Genomic DNA, 19343 nt, shown 5'->3' with positions numbered 1-19343 from the left:
ACTGAAACAGATCTTAGGCTACTTGGTGACTGCTGAGCAAATCACCTTGGAGAATGAAGGGTTAAAGCGAAGTGTGAAACTGTTCTCTCAACAGTATTGTAATATGTGTAATAAAACAAATATTAAATGGCACACTTTGAAGAATGACAGGTGGTTTCATTTTTGTTTCTAATAAAAGTTCCCAATTATCCTGTTGTACCTGTAAAACCAAAGTAAGCTGCAAAAATGTTTTGGAGTTAAATGTTTTTTCTTGAGAACCAGTGAAGACGAATCTGTTATGATCTGTACAATGTTGAAATCAGTGATCAGAATTCACACAGATTTACCATGTAAATAATATTATGTATGTACATATAATTTTAATAATTTTGAGTCAGCTTCATACTCTCATATCAAAAGGTTATGACAATATATCAGTCCTGCAGTCCTTATTGTCATCACTGATGTTCAGGCACTATGTATCCCATTAATATATGTGCCAAAAGATGGCCACAACAACTGTCCCTACAATCCAATTGGTTTGAAAACAAAGACATTTTTATTTTGACGTTTTATTTCAGCTTCTCTCTGTGAGATTAAAGGTGTTCAAGCAGAAAATTGGGTATAGGCCAGGCACAATAAAATGGTTTCACTGAGTCATCTACTTGCAATGTTTCTGTAACTATGAAAACAATGTGTTTTCTTACTTCTTATTTAATGTAATAATAACCATTTCATGGAAGTATCTGTCAATAAAGTATTCAAAATCATGAGCAGGCTTCACATTTTAAGAGTACTATAGTAGTTTTGTTTATAGCAAACATGCTTACAAAAGTGTACTAATTACAGTACAGCAGAAATAGGCATCTCTCAGTTAATGCACGAGAACATCACATCACACAATGCTAGAATTTGTCCAATGAGCACATGGCTGTTAAGAGAACAGCTGTACTAAGATTAGCTGGCCTACAGGCTATCATAATGGACTGACGTGTGATTGGGAAACCTCCAAGTTCATTTTTAGATCATAGCCTAGTAGATTCTTTCTTCAGTAAATTTGAGTCACTGTCAACGATTCCCAGAACACTGAAAGACGGGGCAACACGAAACTTGGTGGGTTGATGACACAAACGTTTGTTTGTGAATATCTGGACAACTGTAGGGCCTAGGATGACCAACTTTTTTCGTATGTTAGGCAACACTAAAACACTTTTCCTCTGTCGCACAGACGCTAATTGTTTATCCAGCAAATAACAGACAAGGTATAGGTATAACATGATTTTATGAAAGTATGATGTATTGCGAGATCGAAGCAAGTCAAATTTGTAGTTTCTGATTTTCGATGAGTTTCTCATTTCATAGAACTACAGATACACTACCCCACCTCGTAAAGTTACATAGTGCGGTTATAGATGATAGAGGGCCGCAAAGTGAAAGCAGAAGTGCCGTTCACCCTGTTACGAGTTGATGAACTGCTGAAATGTTTTTGGAAAGATTATTTTAGGGTACGAAAAACTCTTTAGTGTTGCTTTAATCTCAAAGGACAATGTCAACCCATCCCATATCTGCTCAATTGATAGGCTATAGCATCACCTTGGGTGATATCAGGTAAATTGGGCCACAGCAACAAGGAGATTGCTTGGGACAATAATATACGCCTTTTCCATGTGTTTTTATGATTAATAATGACTGTTTATCATACTTCTGTGTTGAAATTATTTCATAAAATATAGGTATTTAGGCCCTACAGTTCTTGAAGCATCAGCTGTTCCAACTTTTTTCCTTGAGCCGTTTCAGGTAAAATGGGCCAGTCAAGGGAAATTGTCATTTATCATAAATACATATGGCATTAAAAAACACATTGTGGGTGCAAACCCATGCACAATTTAAAAAGTAAATTTTAGAACCCGACTGATGCCACTGGTGTGTGTGTGTGTGTGTGTGTGTGTGTGTGTGTGTGTGTGTGTGTGTGTGTGTGTGTGTGTGTGTGTGTGTGTGTGTGTGCAACACATTTAGAACAAATGTGCAAATACAAAAATTCACATTCAAAATTGATAACTGATTTATTCAGAATTGAAAGCTGATATCACTAGTGCGTGCGTGCGTACATGCGTGTGTGTGTGTGTGTGTGTGTGTGTGTGCATGTGCATGTGCATGTGCATGTGCATGACACACACACCGGAACACACACACATACATGTGTATGTGTCTTTGTGAGTGACACAGAGAATGGCTCATTTTAGCTGAAACCATATGGCCCATTTTACCTGAATGGGTTAAGGCAAATTGGGCCGCCAAGAAAAACATCACTTAACAAAAAATATGTTCATATATCTAACAGCATTAATTCTGATGGATGCCATCAAGACAGATATTATGCATAGTTTTTTTATGGGCATGTTTATATATCTAAATATAAATGTGTTATATATATAAATCTAAATGTGTTGCATATATATATATATATAGAGAGAGAGAGAGAGAGAGAGATAGAGAGAGAGAGAGAGAGAGAGAGAGAGAGAGAGAGATTTATCATCCTTATAATAGTTTAGTCAGATTCGCTATGCCAGGCTACTTACCACACAGCTTTCTGGTGCAGTCTTGATTTGTAATATTGCCCTGTCCACCATGGCAACCATAAACCAATCAAATCACCTGTTACTTGTCAAGCACATTTACCATTTAAGGTTTGGGGGTCCCAGCCCCTCTGGAATTTAGAGCCATTGACTGCAAAGGATGTTAAACTGATGACAACATTGGCTCTAAATTCCAGAGGGGCTGGGACCCCCAAACCTTAAATGGCCCATTTTACCTGATATCACAATGAAAAAGCATTCGTAATCGCATGTATTTCTGGCTGACATGTGTATGAGCACAATGAGACACTCTGAATGCATACCAAGTTTTGTGCAATTCCGTTCATGGGGGTGGGGGCATAGGCTATTAGGCCTAGGCCTACAGCCTAACCTACACTTGCATCCAGAAGCACACTAAAACAAAAACAAACGCACACCATGCACACGTCAATTATAGGCTAGGCCTACACAAATGGTGCAAGAGTAGGGACTGGAGTAGAAGACACAAGAGACAAATTGACAAGTGATTCATTTTTGCAGGTGCAGGAGTCAGACGCGGCTACATCTAGTTCTAACATATTCGTTAGTGTTTATTAACAGTTCAGTTGTGTGTCTAGTCTATTCATTCGGACAAAACATGTCCTCCAAACCCCATTCGTGTTAGGCTACATCTACGTTAGGTTGTTTAGAGCAGGCAACAACCTCAGATGGGAAAATAAATTAAGTTTCTATAATTGGGGTTGGGCTCACGAAGAAATAGGCTCAGGGTCAGGGAGCACACTTCACTGCACAGAATGTATTTGGGCGAGTGGCCAGCCAGACTTTTAGCCTATGGTTTGGTCTATACTTATTTTCAGTAAAAATAGCGACTGTTTGTAACATGGTATTGACTGTAGCGCTCAACTTCACTGTGCTACTATGTAGCCTACATCTCTTTATTGACGTCCAGCCCGCGAGACTTGGGAGGCGCCATTGTACTTTGATAGGGACTCTCCATTGCTGGCTTTTAGGTCTATGATTGCTGGGATGATGCGATGCAGCAGCAAGGAATTTCGATTCCGATTTGTTCATCTGCCTCTAATGGCTCATTCATCATAGTATAATTGCTACAGTTGGTCCCTGTTCGACGAAAAGCCGCTATGAGGGCGGAAAAACGGTAACTTGAGGTCAACACAAATAATTACTTCGCCTCCATTTGCAATGCTCTCTATGCGCATGCGCAGCGCAGGCGCCAGTAGAACAATAAATGACAAAATACCATACATTATATTATCTAAGAACTTTATTATGAATATTTAATGGGTAACAATTTAAGTATAATTTGTTTCGTTATTTTTTTCCATAATTCAAACACTGAGCCCGGCCAGCCCGAATTTCTCAACCCAACGCGCATGCTCACACGTCAGTTCGTTCGCGTTTGCGCCAACTCAATTGAGGGAATGTTAGCTTAGCTGTGCTAGCAAGCAATGATGGTTGCCTTTTCATAACAATACTTCAGATATTGCAGTGTGCGGCAAATAACATGTTTGCGCTTTTTAACAGTCGGGTGAACTAAGGGAACATTTTTTCTGCATATTGTTGGAATTCGCTTATTGACAACAATGGAAGCAAGCTGTTTTGTTCATTTTACTAGCATCCTTACCAGCAGCTTTTGCAGGAGCAGAGAGAAGAATCACATAGGCTAGGCCGCATAAACAATAACTATTTCGAACGTGGTAAGCCTATTCAAAGCTCGGAGTGAAAGGAAAACCTGCAATTTATGCACTTTTGATGATCCTTCGACATTATGGTTCGCTGTGTTTCGTAGCTTTGTTATCCTATCAGCAAGTACCCTTAACGTTGTCTTTGCTTGGCGAAATGGGTCGCTAGCTAAATAACTAGCTAGGCAGCGACACTAACCTTGGCTAGCACAGCCAACATTACTGTCTTTTATTCTTTGCATTTATGAAATCATCTTCAAGAAGCCTTGTCACATTTGTTTTTCAATCGACTGCTGATTAAAAGAGAGTGTCACACTCTCTTAGACCGCGAAACCTAAGGATTCTTACCAGCGGGAGCCTTGATTGTGCTAACGTTTGATGAATGTGGGACAAAATGGAGACCCCGAGGATTGTGTACGATTTGGATACGTCTGGGGGTCTAATGGAGGTGAGGCAAGATGGCATTCAAGTTATATTTTATTCTGATACAGTCACACTTTTGAACGGTCTCTGTCCGGAAAGAGCTGGTCAAGCTGAACGAGCTACTTGCAAAATAACCATCCAAATCAGTTGCTCGAAGTAGCTATGCTACCTTACCAGTGAACTCTCAAAAGTACAGTGTAGTGCCAGGCAGTTTTACAATAATTAACTTTGCTGGCACTTCAGTTATTTATAGCCAGTGCACTGATGAGGTATGCCGAGGCCTAAGCATACAACCTAAACATTAATGTACAATACATACAGGTTAATTTGGCGTATCGAATGGCAATTCACTATGTTAATCAACACTTAAACTTGCCACGCTCGCGAAGACAGTTGTGAGAGTAGCCTGCCTGCAAACTGCAAAAACGTTATAACCTAAACTGTATATGAATACAAACTGGGAATTGACTGCATGTTGCAACGTTGCACTGTTGCAAATGAACGTTAGCCAGCTGTGTGTATCGATGTCTTGGTACAACATGTCTTTTTGATGTATGTTTACACTGTTGGAAGTCTATTCGCAAACGGCATTGCATTTTAACTAAACCCGTGACCTGTTAAATGTATCCACTTTCAGCAAATTCAAACGCTGCTTGCACCACCAAAGTCTGAGGATGGAGAAAAGAAGCGAAAACCGGAAAGGGAACCCCGGAGAAGTGGGAGAGCCAATAACCACGATACCTGTGATAGTTGCCGCGAAGGGGGCGATCTTCTGTGTTGTGATCATTGTCCCGCTGCCTTTCATTTGCAGTGCTGGTAAGGGGATACTTTTGAATTCTTCATTGTCTGTAAGCGTGTGCGTGGACTTTTCAAGCTTTCCTTTATCTCAAAGCAAATGTCTCCCATAACAGTCAGCAAATGAGGTGATCAGTCAAGTGATGTTTGGACCCCTTGAGAGTTAGAGAGGCTGTCACCCCACCGTATTTGTACAATGAGCGTAGTCAATTGTAGTCATTCCCGCAAAGAAACACGGTTTGTTGCAGCATCATTGACACCTTTTGTGCAAGTTAGTTTGGTGGAGCGCAGTTGGGCCCAAGGCATCTGCAGTCTACAAACTTTACAGTTATTACAGTGAGCCAGCAGGGCACGGTATCTGCTCGAAGCTGTTCATGTTCCATTATCTCGTTGCTAGATTTACAGTATGTGTACTGTGCAGCACCTAAGGCTGATGGTAAAGAGCAAGTTAAACTTGGAGTCAGCCTTGCACTTTGTCAGTGTTCTTCTGTTTCCACAGTAAAAAGACCTCTCGAATGGTTTTTTTTACCAATTTTTTTTTATTACCTTGGCACCATTCATCTGTCATGCTGTCAAGTCACACTGAGCTGTCTAATACACTTCATGTCACATTATGATGGGTATTGAGGCTATCGGTGTGAAGGCATTCTCATCACCTAACACATACTGTAGTCCCCAGCAAAGCTAGTCTGTATGCAAAAACCTCAGGATAGTAATCTTATGTCTTGATGAATGTTAATGATCCAATGATCACAAACTAAACCATTATGTTGGATCACAATATGTAGTTCAACAAAAATAATCAATCTAACCTGTACAAAAGCACCACTTTTTAGTTTGGTGTTAGGTGTATTAGCATAGCAATTTACTTTTGATGTCTAAGAAGGTATCACATACTTGAGAAGAGTCTACACTCTCCTTATTATAGTCTCTACTCATCACCTTTTGATGTTGTCTGTGGTCCATACTGATGGGTCATTAAAACTTTATTATTATGGAATACACTTGGCTCAGCATGGGCCTAAAAGCCCAATTACACTCCCTTTGTTGTTGTGCTCCTGTCACTGGATACCCTGTGGCTATGTACAATGCTTTCCTCTAGAGGGAGACAAAACACCATAGTTGCAGCATCGGTGGTTCTTTGTTATTGTTTTTTATTCAGGTGGTTGTTCCGACAGAAATGCAATTTCACATTGACACTTTTTTCTAATTTTGCATACAGATGTCAGACATATGAGCATGCATGGAGACGTAAATGTTATTGAAATGTTATCATAGTCAGCATCACATGGGGGCTGGTGTAAAATATTGTTGATTCTCATTTAGTTGAATGCTCAACTTTCTCATTGTTGTTGAATAACTTTATGGGGTTTCCTCTCAGGGGGGTATAATGTTTTTACACAGTAGTACATTCTAATCAACCACTTTGGATATTTATTTGACAATGATAAAGGCAGCTGCATATAGCCTTACGTTGTCAGCCCCTCCAATTCTTAACAGGCTGTACCATCAAGAAATCCACTCTAGCTTTAGATCAAATACGGCACTTGTGAGAGTGGCTTTTGTGATGCACATTCAGCAGAGTGCCGCAGGTAGTCACCACTGTAGGGATATTTTTTACCACCAAAAGGGCATGATCAGAAATGCAATATTGCCATAACAACTTTTTTTTTAACTGAGTTTTAAGACCTCAAATAGTCTTTTCTTTTCTTTTATTTAGATTTGTGTTGGTTCATCCACTTGGGGAATTGCCACTCACGTAATGCTTCTTGTCCAATCAGATACTGATCAATAGTTTGTCCTGACCTAACAGTTGTATAATGGCACTTTTTACCGTAGTATACTGCGATGCCTTTTGCATCACTCAATGTGTCCGTTTCCCTGCCTGAATATCTAAATAGCGTGATTTAAAGGGTAGTTGTTGTATTGTACCTGTGAAGTGTTAAATGTTTAGCTGTGCTGTGAAAGAAATGTATCTGATATTTGTGTTTTACTTTGGTAACAGCAATCCCCCACTGAGTGAAGAAATGCTTCCGCCTGGAGACTGGATGTGTCATCGCTGTAATGTTCACAAGAAGGTGAGAAGGATTTCTTGCTTTTTTAATTGTTATTTTACTCCCTTTTGTTTGCCACAATGCACTTTAGTGTATCATATGACCATCTCTTCTGAACAGTGAGTATTGTCTCACAATATTTTATGCTAATTTAAAGTCATCCTAGTTAACCATTGTGTCTTTTTGAAACCGGTCTGAGTAGATTGAGAACTGTTCTATTCCTAAACAAACCCTTTTGAACTTTTCCACCATTGTGGAGTCTTGTTTCTAGTCAGTGCATATTGTCTGGGAGAGTAGCCCTTATTGTGTGGCTAAATAGTCAGCCAACTGAGCTTGTTTGTATTTGAATTGTTTGTTTGTTTGTTTGTTTGTGTGTGTGTGTTCTGTAGAAGCGCGAGCAGAAGGCTGAGCAGATGAACGGCCTGCTGGACTGTCCGCTCTCCAAGCGCTCCTCGTCCCCGGCGGCCGAGCTGGACGTGAGCGCGGGCGCTGGGACGGGCCCCGCGCTGCGTCTGGACGGTCTGCCCCCCGTGCCGGGCGGCGGCGGCGGGAGCCTGCGCGTGGCGGTGGCGCAGGTCCGTCTCCTGGAGCGCCGGGTCAGCAGCCGGCCCAGCAGCCGCCCGGGCACGCCGACCTCCAACGCCTCCACCGACACCCCCACGCCGTCGGAGCCCAACGACGCCGACGAGGAGATGCTGGACCCCGAGGAGGACGCCCCGGGCTCGGAGACGGACGGGACCACGGGGGGACCCCGTCTGAAGCGTCCCTTCGAGCTGCTCATCGCTGCCGCCATGGAGCAGAACCCCACGCAGTTCCAGCTGCCCAACGAGCTCACTTGCACGACTGCGCTGCCAGGTCAGCAGAATAGTATCACTTAACACCCTCAACCCATTGCCAAGAGCCCATTGTAGTTCACAGAAGCAGCCATCTGTCCTCACATAACCGTATTGGAAGCAGCAGTCCAGTGTGCAACCTGCAAGCATTCCTAGCATACTGTAATTTCCCGACTATTAGCCACGGCTTATACATTGATTTTGCAAAATTTCTTCAGCTATGAGGTTAATACAGGGGGGGCAGTTAATATGGTGTTAATATGGTTTTGTTTCTTTTAACTTTCATAAAACAGTGTCCTGCGGTTTATGCACAATGTGGCTTACATGCAGGAAATTACTGTAGGTGCCCCCGGTGTATGCACTCGGTATAATCTAGTGTTGAATGGCTCTGATTAATGACACGATGTCGATGGTCTTCCAGGAAGCAGCAAGCGGAGACGGAAAGAAGAAATGACGGGAAAGAATGTAAAGAGGCTGCAGCACGAGCTGGATCCCAGTGGGCTGGTCCCACTGCCAGTCAGGTTGTGCTACTCCTGTGGCAGGTAGGACATCTTATCACAATACGTCAATCAAAGAAAGTCGTACATATGCATGTCCTATGCATAAAGTTACTTGACCGGTCCAACAATCTGCTTGGTACTCGTAGACACCTGCATTTTCATACATTTACATAGTTTTGCATGTTCCGTATTTGTTCATCAGTATCTGATTAACCCCTCAAATATATACATTATTTGATTATAATGAGTAAGATGCGATGCATACCAGACATTCGAGCATAGATCCAGCAGTGATTTCCTTATGGAGACGACTTATCCTGTTACAGAAGTCATGGGAAAGGTTGATTAGTTCAGTAAGTTAGCCCAGCCTGTGTGGAGTAAAGTCATTTTGCAATTGCAAATGTCATTTTTCTTGTATTAGTAGGTTGTGAAAGGTCATAGAAATGCCACTTCTCTTGAAAAGTCAGAGAAAGATTTTGAAATGTTACTCATGAAACTGGGTGGGAGCCAAAAAAACAGCTTCTAGTGGAAAAGTTCAGATCCCTGCTGTTGCAATACTTTTTTACCCTGAGATTGGAATCTGCTCCCTTCTCGGGCGATCTCTGGATCCGGTAGTTCAACTTGCGTTTGAAACGGCTCGTCTTCCTCTGCTGTTCTCAGGAGCTGCCGAGTTGCTCCGCTGGTCCAGTGCGATTACTGCCCCCTGCTGTTCCACATGGACTGTCTGGACCCGCCTCTCACTGCCATGCCCACTGGGAGATGGATGTGTCCAAACCACATCGAGCATGCGGTGGTGAGTCTCTGCCAAAATCAGCATTTGAAAGGCTCATAGAAGGGAAAAATTCCCATATTAAACAATATTTTTAAACAGACGGCACATTTTCATTTGGAGCAGATAACAAAATAGAATCTCTTGTGACAAAAGAACTTCACTAGCACATTTCCATTAGTTATGCATTACTAGCGAAAACTTTGTGAATTATGGTCCCCGGATAGTAATATGTGTGTGGAATATGAGAGGCGGCTTTGTGTTGTAAACTAACATCCTTTTCTTGCTCAGCTGAACCAGAGGAGTACAACCTACAGCAATCGGTGCCAGCTCTTTGACCAGTTCCAGGACCGCATTTCTCAGAACGCTGTCAAGGTGGACTTCTTGCGGCTGGCCCACAGACAAAACCTGCCCCACCGAAAGGGCCCTCATCACAGCAAGATGGCACTTAAGGTACCATTGCTGGCACGGTCCTCCATAAGCAGAGTTAGGAACTATATCCATCTTCGTCTAGAGCATGAAACTTCATTGAACTAAAATCTTTTCCAGGTCCCGGACTCCATTAAGAGTCAGTACCAGTGCCCCCCTCCCCTTCCAGAACCTTCTGGAGTCCGACAAGGGGAATTGATCTGTCACGGCACTCCTGAAAAGGAGCACCAGTCACCCCTTCAGTATTCTGCCAACGAGGCCGAGCAACAAGAGGTGAGCTCATCTTATCTGACATCCAACCAACACCTGCCGCTATCACAGTGACCCTACCAGTTTCCTTGTTGTAGGTCTATTCTATGTAGATGAGCATCGTATTTAGTTTTGTGTGAAAGTGTCTGGCTAGTAAAGTATCGTTCTAACTGTTGTCCCTTTGTGCTGCAGTGGCTTCGTGGTGTCATTGCACTTCAGTGCAGTGTCATGAGACATTTATCTGCCAAGCAGATGCCATCCTCAAAACGGGACTCCAAGCAGAGCCATCAGGCTGATGTCAAGCCTTGTGTAGAGGCCAAAGAGCTCAGCTCCCCGAGCTCCACACACAGCACCCATTCACCCAGCCCTTTGTCCAAGCCCTGCAGTGCTCGCGTTGGCCCCCAGGGGGCTCCAGTCGTCCACAAGCCCCAGGCCCCTTCGGAACAACTGGACCGGTGCAGCGACTCGAACGAGAAGCCCTGCCAGGACTGCAGGCCCCTCAACGGCCTGCTGGAGGGGCGGCTGAAGGCCAACGGCCCCGTGGTGCTCGAGGTGACGGAACAGGGTGACCACAAGCCCACCCGACTGCCCAGTCCGTCGCTGCTGGAGCCATCGCTCCCCAACCACGTGAAGACGGATGGCGTGAAGACGGAGGAGAGCAGCCCTTTCTTAAGCGTCTGTGCCCAGAGAGACAGTCCCCGTCTGGTGTCATCGGCATCATCGGGTGCCAGCGCGGTCTCCGGTGGCGAGGTGGCTAGTATGGGTGGTGGCAAGGTTTCGTCCTCTGTGGTGGACACGCATACCTTCACCCTGCCCAGACCCATCCAGGATAAAGCCACGGACAGGCTGGCATCCCCTCTACCTCCCTCAGGTATGGCACCTCTATCCAGAAACCAGACAGGGCAGAGGTTTTATAGCTGGTTGGGACTGGGAGTTGAGTCACTGTTTTCAAATCATTTCAAGCATTCTTTGAACACAGACTTTTTTTTCTCTCTCAAAGCTGTTTTTATATCATAGTCAAACACTACCAACAGAGTATATGATGCTATTTAGCAATCTTACACACAAATCAGTCGCAAATGTAGATTGCTGATTCATTGAAACTTAGGAATGTTATTCATGGGTTTCATCAGGTCCCTTTCCACAGGTGTATGCAATCAAGCACCTAGATTATGAATGCAGGCTGCATGGTGTTTGATTAATACACCTGTGGAAAGGGACCTGATGAACCCCCATGGATTTAGACTGCAGTGTTTTTCCATTTCTCATTTTCATGTGAGCTGAATTAGACTTTTTTTTTTGCATTCTGCCACTCAGGGGGGAAGGTGTCGCCTGGTAGCATGTCCGTGTCTCCAGCAATAGCAGCTCTGTCCGGCTGCTTGAAAGGAGTCGTTGAAGGAAAACCAGGTGAGGCTCCTTCAACCTGAAAGAAAGTGCTACTCTTTATGAACAGACACAAAACTGAAACTTGTTTTTCACAATGCCCGCTAGTGTGCACTCAGTACCAGTTGCGGAAGTGCACCTGTTTTGTGGTGCTTATTGTAAATGCTGTTTTTGTGGACAGACATTGAGCTGAGCAAGCTGGATGAAGATATGGTTCGAATGCTGGCGTGGCAGAGGATCCAGCAGCTCTTCCCCAAGAAGGCCTCCCAGCTCCCCAAAGCCTGTGGGGCGCCCTCTCCCATCACTGCCTCTCCATCTCCCTCCACCCCCACACCCACACCCACACCCACACCGCCCACTGAAGGTAAGGCTGCAACACCGACACACAGTAGCCCTCGTCCTCTTGCCCAGTGTGGTGTCTTGACCGTGCAAACGTTTAACGTTGCAAGTGTTCACTCTAAGATTTTTTTAAAATGATAAAACATTGTTTTAGTTTTATACCCAAATACAATTTGTGCATGTATGTGGTTAAATTCTATTATTATTATTATTATTATGTAACATATATACACTATCTATGGTGTCTTTCCAGCACAAAAGAAGGAGGTTCAGGCGAGGGCTGCATTCTACCCTGTGCTGGGCAAAGGGGAAGCTGTAAGCATGCGTTACAGGACCCTGTACATAGGAACTGGTAAGACTGACTGACTGGCTGACAATGAATAAACATTCAGGCGCATGGTTCTGTGTGCATATATGGGTGGCTGACACTGTCCTCTTGATGTCTACTCTCCAGGTGCTGAAATGGACGTGTGCCTTACCAAATATGGTCATTGCAATTATGTTTCAGGAAAACATGCCTGTATTTTCTATGATGAGGTGAGCATGCGTAATATGCATTCCTGAAAGTGCTTATAGCAAATCACATCCCATAGATAAAAGTTTGGCGTGTTTGAATTACATGTACATTCTCTCACTCGTTTGGTTCCTCAGAACACGAAGCATTACGAGCTGCTGAACTACAGTGAGCACGGGACCACCGTGGACAACGTCCTCTACTCTTGTGACTTCTCCGAGAAGGTGGCTCCCACCCCGCCGAGCAGCCTGGTCTCCAAAGTGCAGAGCGTCACCCGTGAGTATCCCCCATGTTTTTCAACCTTTTTACTGAGCCATGATACATTTTTTGCATAAAAACAAAATCTTGCAGCACACCACCAACACAAAATGACACGCTGCAGCAGCCTTGCAGCAAATTTGTTGATAGTTCAGTTCAGTCTCCATTTTCCCTTTTTAACGAGGCCTATTTACCTTTCCATCCTTAAATATTAGAAAGCTACAGTGTAGATACCGCATTGTCCGTCGAGTTCTATTTAGTGGCATAGTCTACGTGAACACGGCTGTCATATTGCTGAGGGCAAACATCTTACTGTCACATCTTTTGGGCAAAATTTGCCAACTGTCTGATTTTCAATCAGTGACACCTGTTTATCCACCTGTGGCCTCCAGTGATTGTTGCCTCCACCATGATGGCAGTGCTATTTACGTACGCTCTGGAGTCCAATGCCTTGTCTAGTCTTATCTATTTCTATCTCACCACCACTTCTCGCGCACATCACTTAATTAACCTGGCCATTACCCAGTGCCACCCACTGACAAAAGAGTATTTATTTACTTAGCAAATCACTGCATTGCAGGCAAAGATGCTCAGCAATGGCATAGCCTACGATTTGCAACAACTAGATCATAAATGTTTGTGAATGGAATAAGTGAAATTGGAATCACTGGACTAAGAGACCCTCAAACAAAAAGTCGATGCATGCTTTATAGTATACATCAGTAGGGCACAATTGTACATGTAGGAGTTTGAGTCAGATCAAAATGGTTTGGGGACAATTGAGTTTGCATGTATTTATATCTTGAATTCCTGACTAATGGAGGTTCAGGTCATTAGGAGTTCCATCTTTAAGGATTCTTTGGAATTCTGTGCCATGATATAGTCTGGTATTATAATGGGTATTTTCCCCACCATGCACTGTGGCTGGGTGATCACTTTTCCCACAGGTCGCTGTAAGAAGAGGAAATCTGAGCCGGAGGACGCAGTGGAGGGCTTTCTGCCAGCAGGGGGCGTGATGAGCAGCCAGTGCCAGGCGGAGTCCTCCGGGCACCAGTGCAACTGCAAGGCCAGCAGCTCCAGCCTGATCGGGGGCAGCGGGGCCGGCTGGGAAGGCACGGCGCTCCTGCACCACGGCAGCTGCGTCAAGCTGGGCTGCCTGCAGTTCATCTTCAGCATCGCCGAGTTCGCCGCCAAGCAGCCCAAGGAGGAGGTGGTGGTGGAGGAGGTGGTGGTGGAGGTGGTGCAAGAGGACATGACCTGCCCCGTCCAGGAGTCCCAAGAGCTGGCAGGCGCCCGGGCTCTCTCGTCACAGCAAGTGCCCGCGCGGCACTCGAACTCGGTGCCCTAGCCCCCGGCTACCACAACCGTGCCCCCAAGGGAAGCTTATGAAGCCTGTTTGCATAGGGGAAAAGAAACGAAGCAACTTTCATTTTGTGACTTTCATACATTCATCTGAATTCAAGGTATTTTGAGGTCTCATGAGCCATTTAATTTTGCACATTGTTTTATTTTTTTTGTTTTGTTTCTTTTTTTTGTTTAATGGAATTCAAATAATGCAAACACCGTTACAACCATTTCTTGAAAAGGTGCTGTCTTCCTCTGTTTGGAAGGTTGTCGCCTGATCTTCATACACAGAGTATCATAGTGTCCTCTTTGTGCCAGTATAGGATGTTTTGATATGCGTTCTCTTTCAATCAGCTCATTTAATCCCATTCTATTTTATGATGGTAAAATATATTCATACCTTCTTTTGCTACTTTTGCACTGCAGGTAGCTGTTATCATCTTGCACACACATGCACACAAGTGTATGTTTGATAACTGTATGTGATGTACATACAAGGCATTTCAGTTTTCCGCGATCGAGGCATAGGACACCTTGTACATATACGTTGTTGTATAGTTTCAATTTGACAAGACTTCATGAGTTTTAAGTTCTCTTTGTGTATAAAACTTTGTGGTAAAACCTGTCTTTATGTCCTGTCCCATCTGTAATAGCTTGTGTAAATAGACACATCGTTTTAGATCTCGTTTTAAAATTCTTCCATTTCTGTACATGGAAAAAAAGGTTTTTGCCTGTATTATAACAGTGTAAATACATAAAGATTTTTAAGTACAAAGCAAGATATTGTCTGCTTGTGTCAAAGGGTGTATGGCTGTAAAGCATCTCTGTTGTGTCTGAAAGAAGCACATACTTTGGAAATCATGTGAGTACGAAGAAAGGTAAGCAAAACATGCAACAAACATGAGCCATGCCAAACCACTTACCCAAACCCAAGATGATTGTACTTCATATGTTATATAAATATGATGACGTAAATGGTGTATGTATGGTATGCAATCAGTAAAGATGTTGTGCAATAGCAATACATGTGCAATAGATAATCACATTGCTCTCTAGTCTACACAGCAAAGGTTGATCCCTTGTCTACGAAACCCACTGGCAGAAGAAGGGCAGATGGCCCGTGTTAATTGTCTATTTTCAGAATGCACTCTGGTTGCTCTAGTTCATTAGGATCAATGCATTTGGGAGTTGATTGAATCCGTAGTATATACCTTGCACACGGTGTTCCTGTCCATACACTGATGTGGTCCCAGCTGCCTACCTGTTCTGACTTCACGTGTCAGGTGTTAATGGTATATAATATAATGCAGTGTCCAGAAATATCTGGAATTATTAGCAATACATTTTTTCTCGGTCACAATTCGCAGCACACCCTGCCAATTAGTTTACTTTGCCATTTGTTAAAAGGTATGGTATGGTAATGGTAGGCATAGGCATATGCTCAATTTTGTTAGATGGAATTGATTAAAATGTACTTTGGGATTTGTAATGTGGATTGAAGCTATGTATATTGATAATGGTGTTGAACAAAAACGGGGCAATATTTCTGGACACAATCAGAAATGTAGATGGGCCACCTCCAGTCTGAATGGCCTATCATTTTGTCCTGTAATTTGATCATGATTGAGAGCTCATCATTGGGATTTTAATACAGCTAACCTCATTGTGTAACTTCTACTTTTTTCCCCATTGTCTAAACTTTACTGGTGCCACCCATTGTGAATAACCTCAAGACAATGTTTGTTGCTTTGTTACAATTTGCATCACAGCGACATCTTCTGGACATCAACACCGAATCCCGGAAGTGTTGTGACCATACTAGTAGGATCGTAAATTAGCCGGCGGGGCATGCAATTTATAAACATTCGAGCTCGACGCAGACCTGAGGCGTCTTAATCGCCTTCACCAATATCTCACAAGTGTGACTGCAACTTTCACATAATGTCCGTCTTCTTAACTGTTTTGTCAGGTGGGATCGTGTTGTATTTGTTGATATACTACACATTGTTTAAGGGTTCCCGTTGCAGAAGCAGTGCTGTGTTGAAAGGGAAAACTGTTATTGTGACAGGTAAGATGGCTAGTAGCTGCTAATGGGTCGCTAATACATCTTAATGCTACCGTTACCTGAAGTTTCGATGATTGACCACCGTATTAAGTATAAAGATTCTGAATGTGTACATATTTAACCCCAATTGGCGTTAACGACATGTATAAATGAGCATGATCAAATGTTGAAGTCTGAAAACAACTTACAACTCTCGTTATTCAGGCAGCAATACAGGTATTGGGAAAAGCACAGCGATGGATCTAGCCAAGAGGGGCGCACGTGTCATTCTAGCCTGTCGCAACAAACAGAAAGCAGAAGCTGCTGTTTATGACATTCGGAGGGTACATACGTTTTTATCATTTTAGCATACAGTAAATGTGTTGCATAAGCACACAGGTTGGTATAACGGCAAACTAACTCGCGTATCTTGTCGAATCCAGGAGAGTGGAAACAGTGAAGTGTTGTACATGCAGCTGGACTTGGCGAGCTTGAAGTCAGTGCGTTCCTTCGCCGAGACATTTTTGAAGACTGAGCCTCGACTGGACCTGCTCATCAACAACGCAGGTATGAGACTAGGAGGGAAATGTTGTCGTTGGTGTTTGATTGTATCTTGAATGGTTACCATTTGAACTGAAAGGTAGAAATGTGGCATACAACATATTACCGTCCTTTGGTGACCTTATGAAACTGAGACATTGGATATCTTCAAATCCTAAATTCAGAATTCCAGTGACTCACTATTCAGATATTTCCCGTTGCTAGGAGTGACAAAAGAAAATCCAGGGGCAGGTGGGAATATTCATGCTAACCAAGTCTGGATTTGTACACAGGCCTTCCAGGCCTAGGAAGCCAGGGCAGGACCCCCCAAAAAACAGATGACTGCTCCAAAATGTGGCGTTCACCTCACACTGTTCACCTAGAAGGGTCATAATGGCTGGCCTTCTTTTGCAGTAAAGTACATATCAAGGCCATCATCGTTTGACAGGTGACAGATGTCAGGTGTTTGACACTGTAAAATATGTGGACTATTTGCATGCCAAAAATCCTGAGTCCAAGAAGTTAATGAGCTGAGAAAAGCTAGTATGAAGTTGCCATAATGGCTTAAGGCCACTTTTCTGAAACTGGGGTAGGTGTACTTTAAAGTAAGATAACTTTGTTGAACTCCCTTTTCAGATGAGTCACACAATATCAGCAAACAAGGAAAATATGAGGGGGTGGAACAGAAAGGACATAGTTCAATGTTCATAGTTCTTTGCATACCTATACAAAGTTCATGCTTTTTAGATCTTAGCAGTGTAGCCTTCTCTCAAGTGAGTTCAACACCAAACTGGACATCATTGTTGCCCAAGTAAACAATTTGCACAAAGATCTAGCCTGTATCTTGTCTTGAAAAAGGTATGTGTAGTACAGTATGTAGGATTGAGTGGGATATGGGTTGTCTTGAATGCACCATTATATTACATGACTTTCATTATTACAGTGGTAGACATGAGATATTACACAGCTGGCCAGTGATGATGCTAGCTTGGATGCGAAGTCGATGTCTAATCTGGGCAACACAGAGCCACCCTGTTGGGACACTGCTTCATGTCAGTGGGAGTAGAGCAAGACGATGTTGGGCCCAGGGTCGCGTGATTCCAGAATCCACCCCTGATGCTAAGTTCCTCTCAACCCTTCTGCACACAGGCCTCGAAGGGACAGGTCAAACGGAGGACGGATTTGGGTTGGTCTTCGGGGTCAACCATCTAGGTCACTTCCTGTTGACCTGCCTGCTCCTGGAGCGCCTGAAGCAGAGCGGGCAGAGTCGCGTGGTGAACGTGTCGTCGATGCTCCACCGCCTGGGCACCATTGACTTTGCCACCCTGAGTGCCCATAAGGACCTGGTGACAGAGCAGTCCAACTGGCGCGGCTTCATGGCCTACTGCCACAGCAAGCTGTGCAACGTCCTCTTCACCCGTGAACTGGCCAACCGCTTGGAGGGCACCAATGTCACCTGCTACTGCCTTCACCCAGGTGAGTCAGTGTCATTGAGCTAGTTTCCAGTGACTTACTCAACAGACCACTTCACCCAGGGGGTGATGCACATTGGACTGATGTTTCTGTGTTTCTTCCTCTCTATGGCAATCAAACCCACTTATCTTCTGATATATAATAGCATGTTTTGCCAGTACAATGTTTTGGCCATTTCTTTTGGTTCAAGCCCTAAAACATTCTTGGATCAGTGCTGTTTCATTCTTCAGTTGTCTCTCTGCCATCCAGGGGCGATCAACACGGAGATCTCCCGCAACATCAGCCTGTGGCAGCGGCTGCTCCTGGCGCCTTTCGCCCGGCTCTTCTTCCTGGACCCAGAGGCCGGCGCCCAGACCACCCTGCACTGCGCCCTCCAGGAAGGTATTGAGCCGTTCAGCGGACGCTACTTCTCCGCATGTGCCTTACAGGGAGTTAGCGCCAAGGCAAGGGATGACGGTCTGGCTAAGAAGCTGTGGGAAGTCAGTGAGCGGCTATGCGGTCTGTCCTGAGCTAGAGGTTAGCGAATGTTGCTCCTGGAATATGTGCTGCACCGTTTTCTGGATTCCCAGTGTTGCGTGCATGTAAGACATCAAAACTCTTTGTTTTTGTCTTAATACTTGCAACAAGCCTTATCAAACTGACATTGTTTGGAAAATAATTACTGATCTAAAACACAGACAAAGACAGTCAGATATAGCATTTTACTGTGCTCTTCTATGACATATTTTTTAAAATATGTAATCTTATTTTTCCCTTGACTGATGCTCCGTACTCTAATGCGTGAATATTAAAAACGCCAGTTGGTGACTCCACACCTCAAATCAGAATACACTGTCAGTACTAGGGACATTCTGTACATATCAGTCAGGCAAATGCCTCTGCTCTAATCACTCTATGCAATTTTGTTTTTTGTAAGCCATTAATAAATTTTTATTTCAAGACCCTTCCTCTCTCTACCATTTGACCATGTCACTGATGTGCTTGCTTTCAAACAGCGATGCTTGCTCGCTTGCAAAGCCGGCGTGCTTTTTCAGATGTGCCGTAGTGCCCGGGTGTTCTTACGTGTCAAAAAAAAAAAAAAAAATCAATTAAGCATTTGTGTGCATTCTGCTGTGGAGATGCCGTTGGAATGACTAACGGC

General features: G+C 43.8%; 2 protein-coding genes across 3 annotated transcripts; both read left to right on the top strand.

Moving 5' to 3' along the window:
• Positions 1–3994: 3994 nt before the first annotated feature.
• phf12b (PHD finger protein 12b) lies at positions 3995–14917 on the top strand. Of its 2 annotated transcripts, XM_062552575.1 has the most exons (16): positions 3995–4270; positions 4580–4703; positions 5316–5494; positions 7479–7551; positions 7917–8382; positions 8782–8902; positions 9521–9653; positions 9921–10082; positions 10179–10331; positions 10500–11178; positions 11625–11714; positions 11872–12054; positions 12283–12381; positions 12484–12566; positions 12681–12819; positions 13749–14917. In XM_062552575.1, exons 2-16 carry the CDS (start codon positions 4638–4640, stop codon positions 14147–14149), a joined length of 3027 nt encoding a protein of 1008 aa, XP_062408559.1. In that variant the 5' UTR covers positions 3995–4270; positions 4580–4637; the 3' UTR covers positions 14150–14917. The 2 variants fall into 2 exon arrangements, with proteins under 2 accessions (XP_062408559.1, XP_062408558.1); XM_062552574.1 differs by having other exon boundaries at positions 3995–4703.
• Positions 14918–15954: 1037 nt separating this feature from the next.
• Positions 15955–19143, top strand: dhrs13a.3 (dehydrogenase/reductase (SDR family) member 13a, duplicate 3). Its single transcript, XM_062553009.1, has 5 exons — positions 15955–16213; positions 16415–16533; positions 16633–16756; positions 17879–18205; positions 18452–19143. The coding sequence occupies exons 1-5, from the start codon at positions 16087–16089 to the stop codon at positions 18709–18711; spliced, it is 957 nt and encodes a 318-aa protein (XP_062408993.1). The 5' UTR covers positions 15955–16086; the 3' UTR covers positions 18712–19143.
• Positions 19144–19343: the final 200 nt, after the last annotated feature.

This window comes from Sardina pilchardus, chromosome 13, assembly GCF_963854185.1.
Source record: "Sardina pilchardus chromosome 13, fSarPil1.1, whole genome shotgun sequence".
Classification (NCBI taxonomy): Eukaryota; Metazoa; Chordata; class Actinopteri; order Clupeiformes; family Clupeidae; genus Sardina; species Sardina pilchardus.
Note: the sequence above shows the minus strand (reverse complement) of the source record. Positions and strands in the feature narration are given on the sequence as shown.

Coding starts and splice junctions, on each gene's coding strand:
- phf12b (XM_062552575.1), top strand. CDS start 4,638: ATGTGGGACAAAATGGAGACCCCGAGGATTGTGTACGATTTGGATACG. Junction 7,552..7,916: donor GCTGTAATGTTCACAAGAAG/GTGAGAAGGATT, acceptor TGTGTTCTGTAG/AAGCGCGAGCAGAAGGCTGA. Junction 9,654..9,920: donor ACCACATCGAGCATGCGGTG/GTGAGTCTCTGC, acceptor TTTCTTGCTCAG/CTGAACCAGAGGAGTACAAC.
- dhrs13a.3 (XM_062553009.1), top strand. CDS start 16,087: ATGTCCGTCTTCTTAACTGTTTTGTCAGGTGGGATCGTGTTGTATTTG. Junction 16,534..16,632: donor CTGTTTATGACATTCGGAGG/GTACATACGTTT, acceptor TGTCGAATCCAG/GAGAGTGGAAACAGTGAAGT. Junction 18,206..18,451: donor CTGCTACTGCCTTCACCCAG/GTGAGTCAGTGT, acceptor TCTGCCATCCAG/GGGCGATCAACACGGAGATC.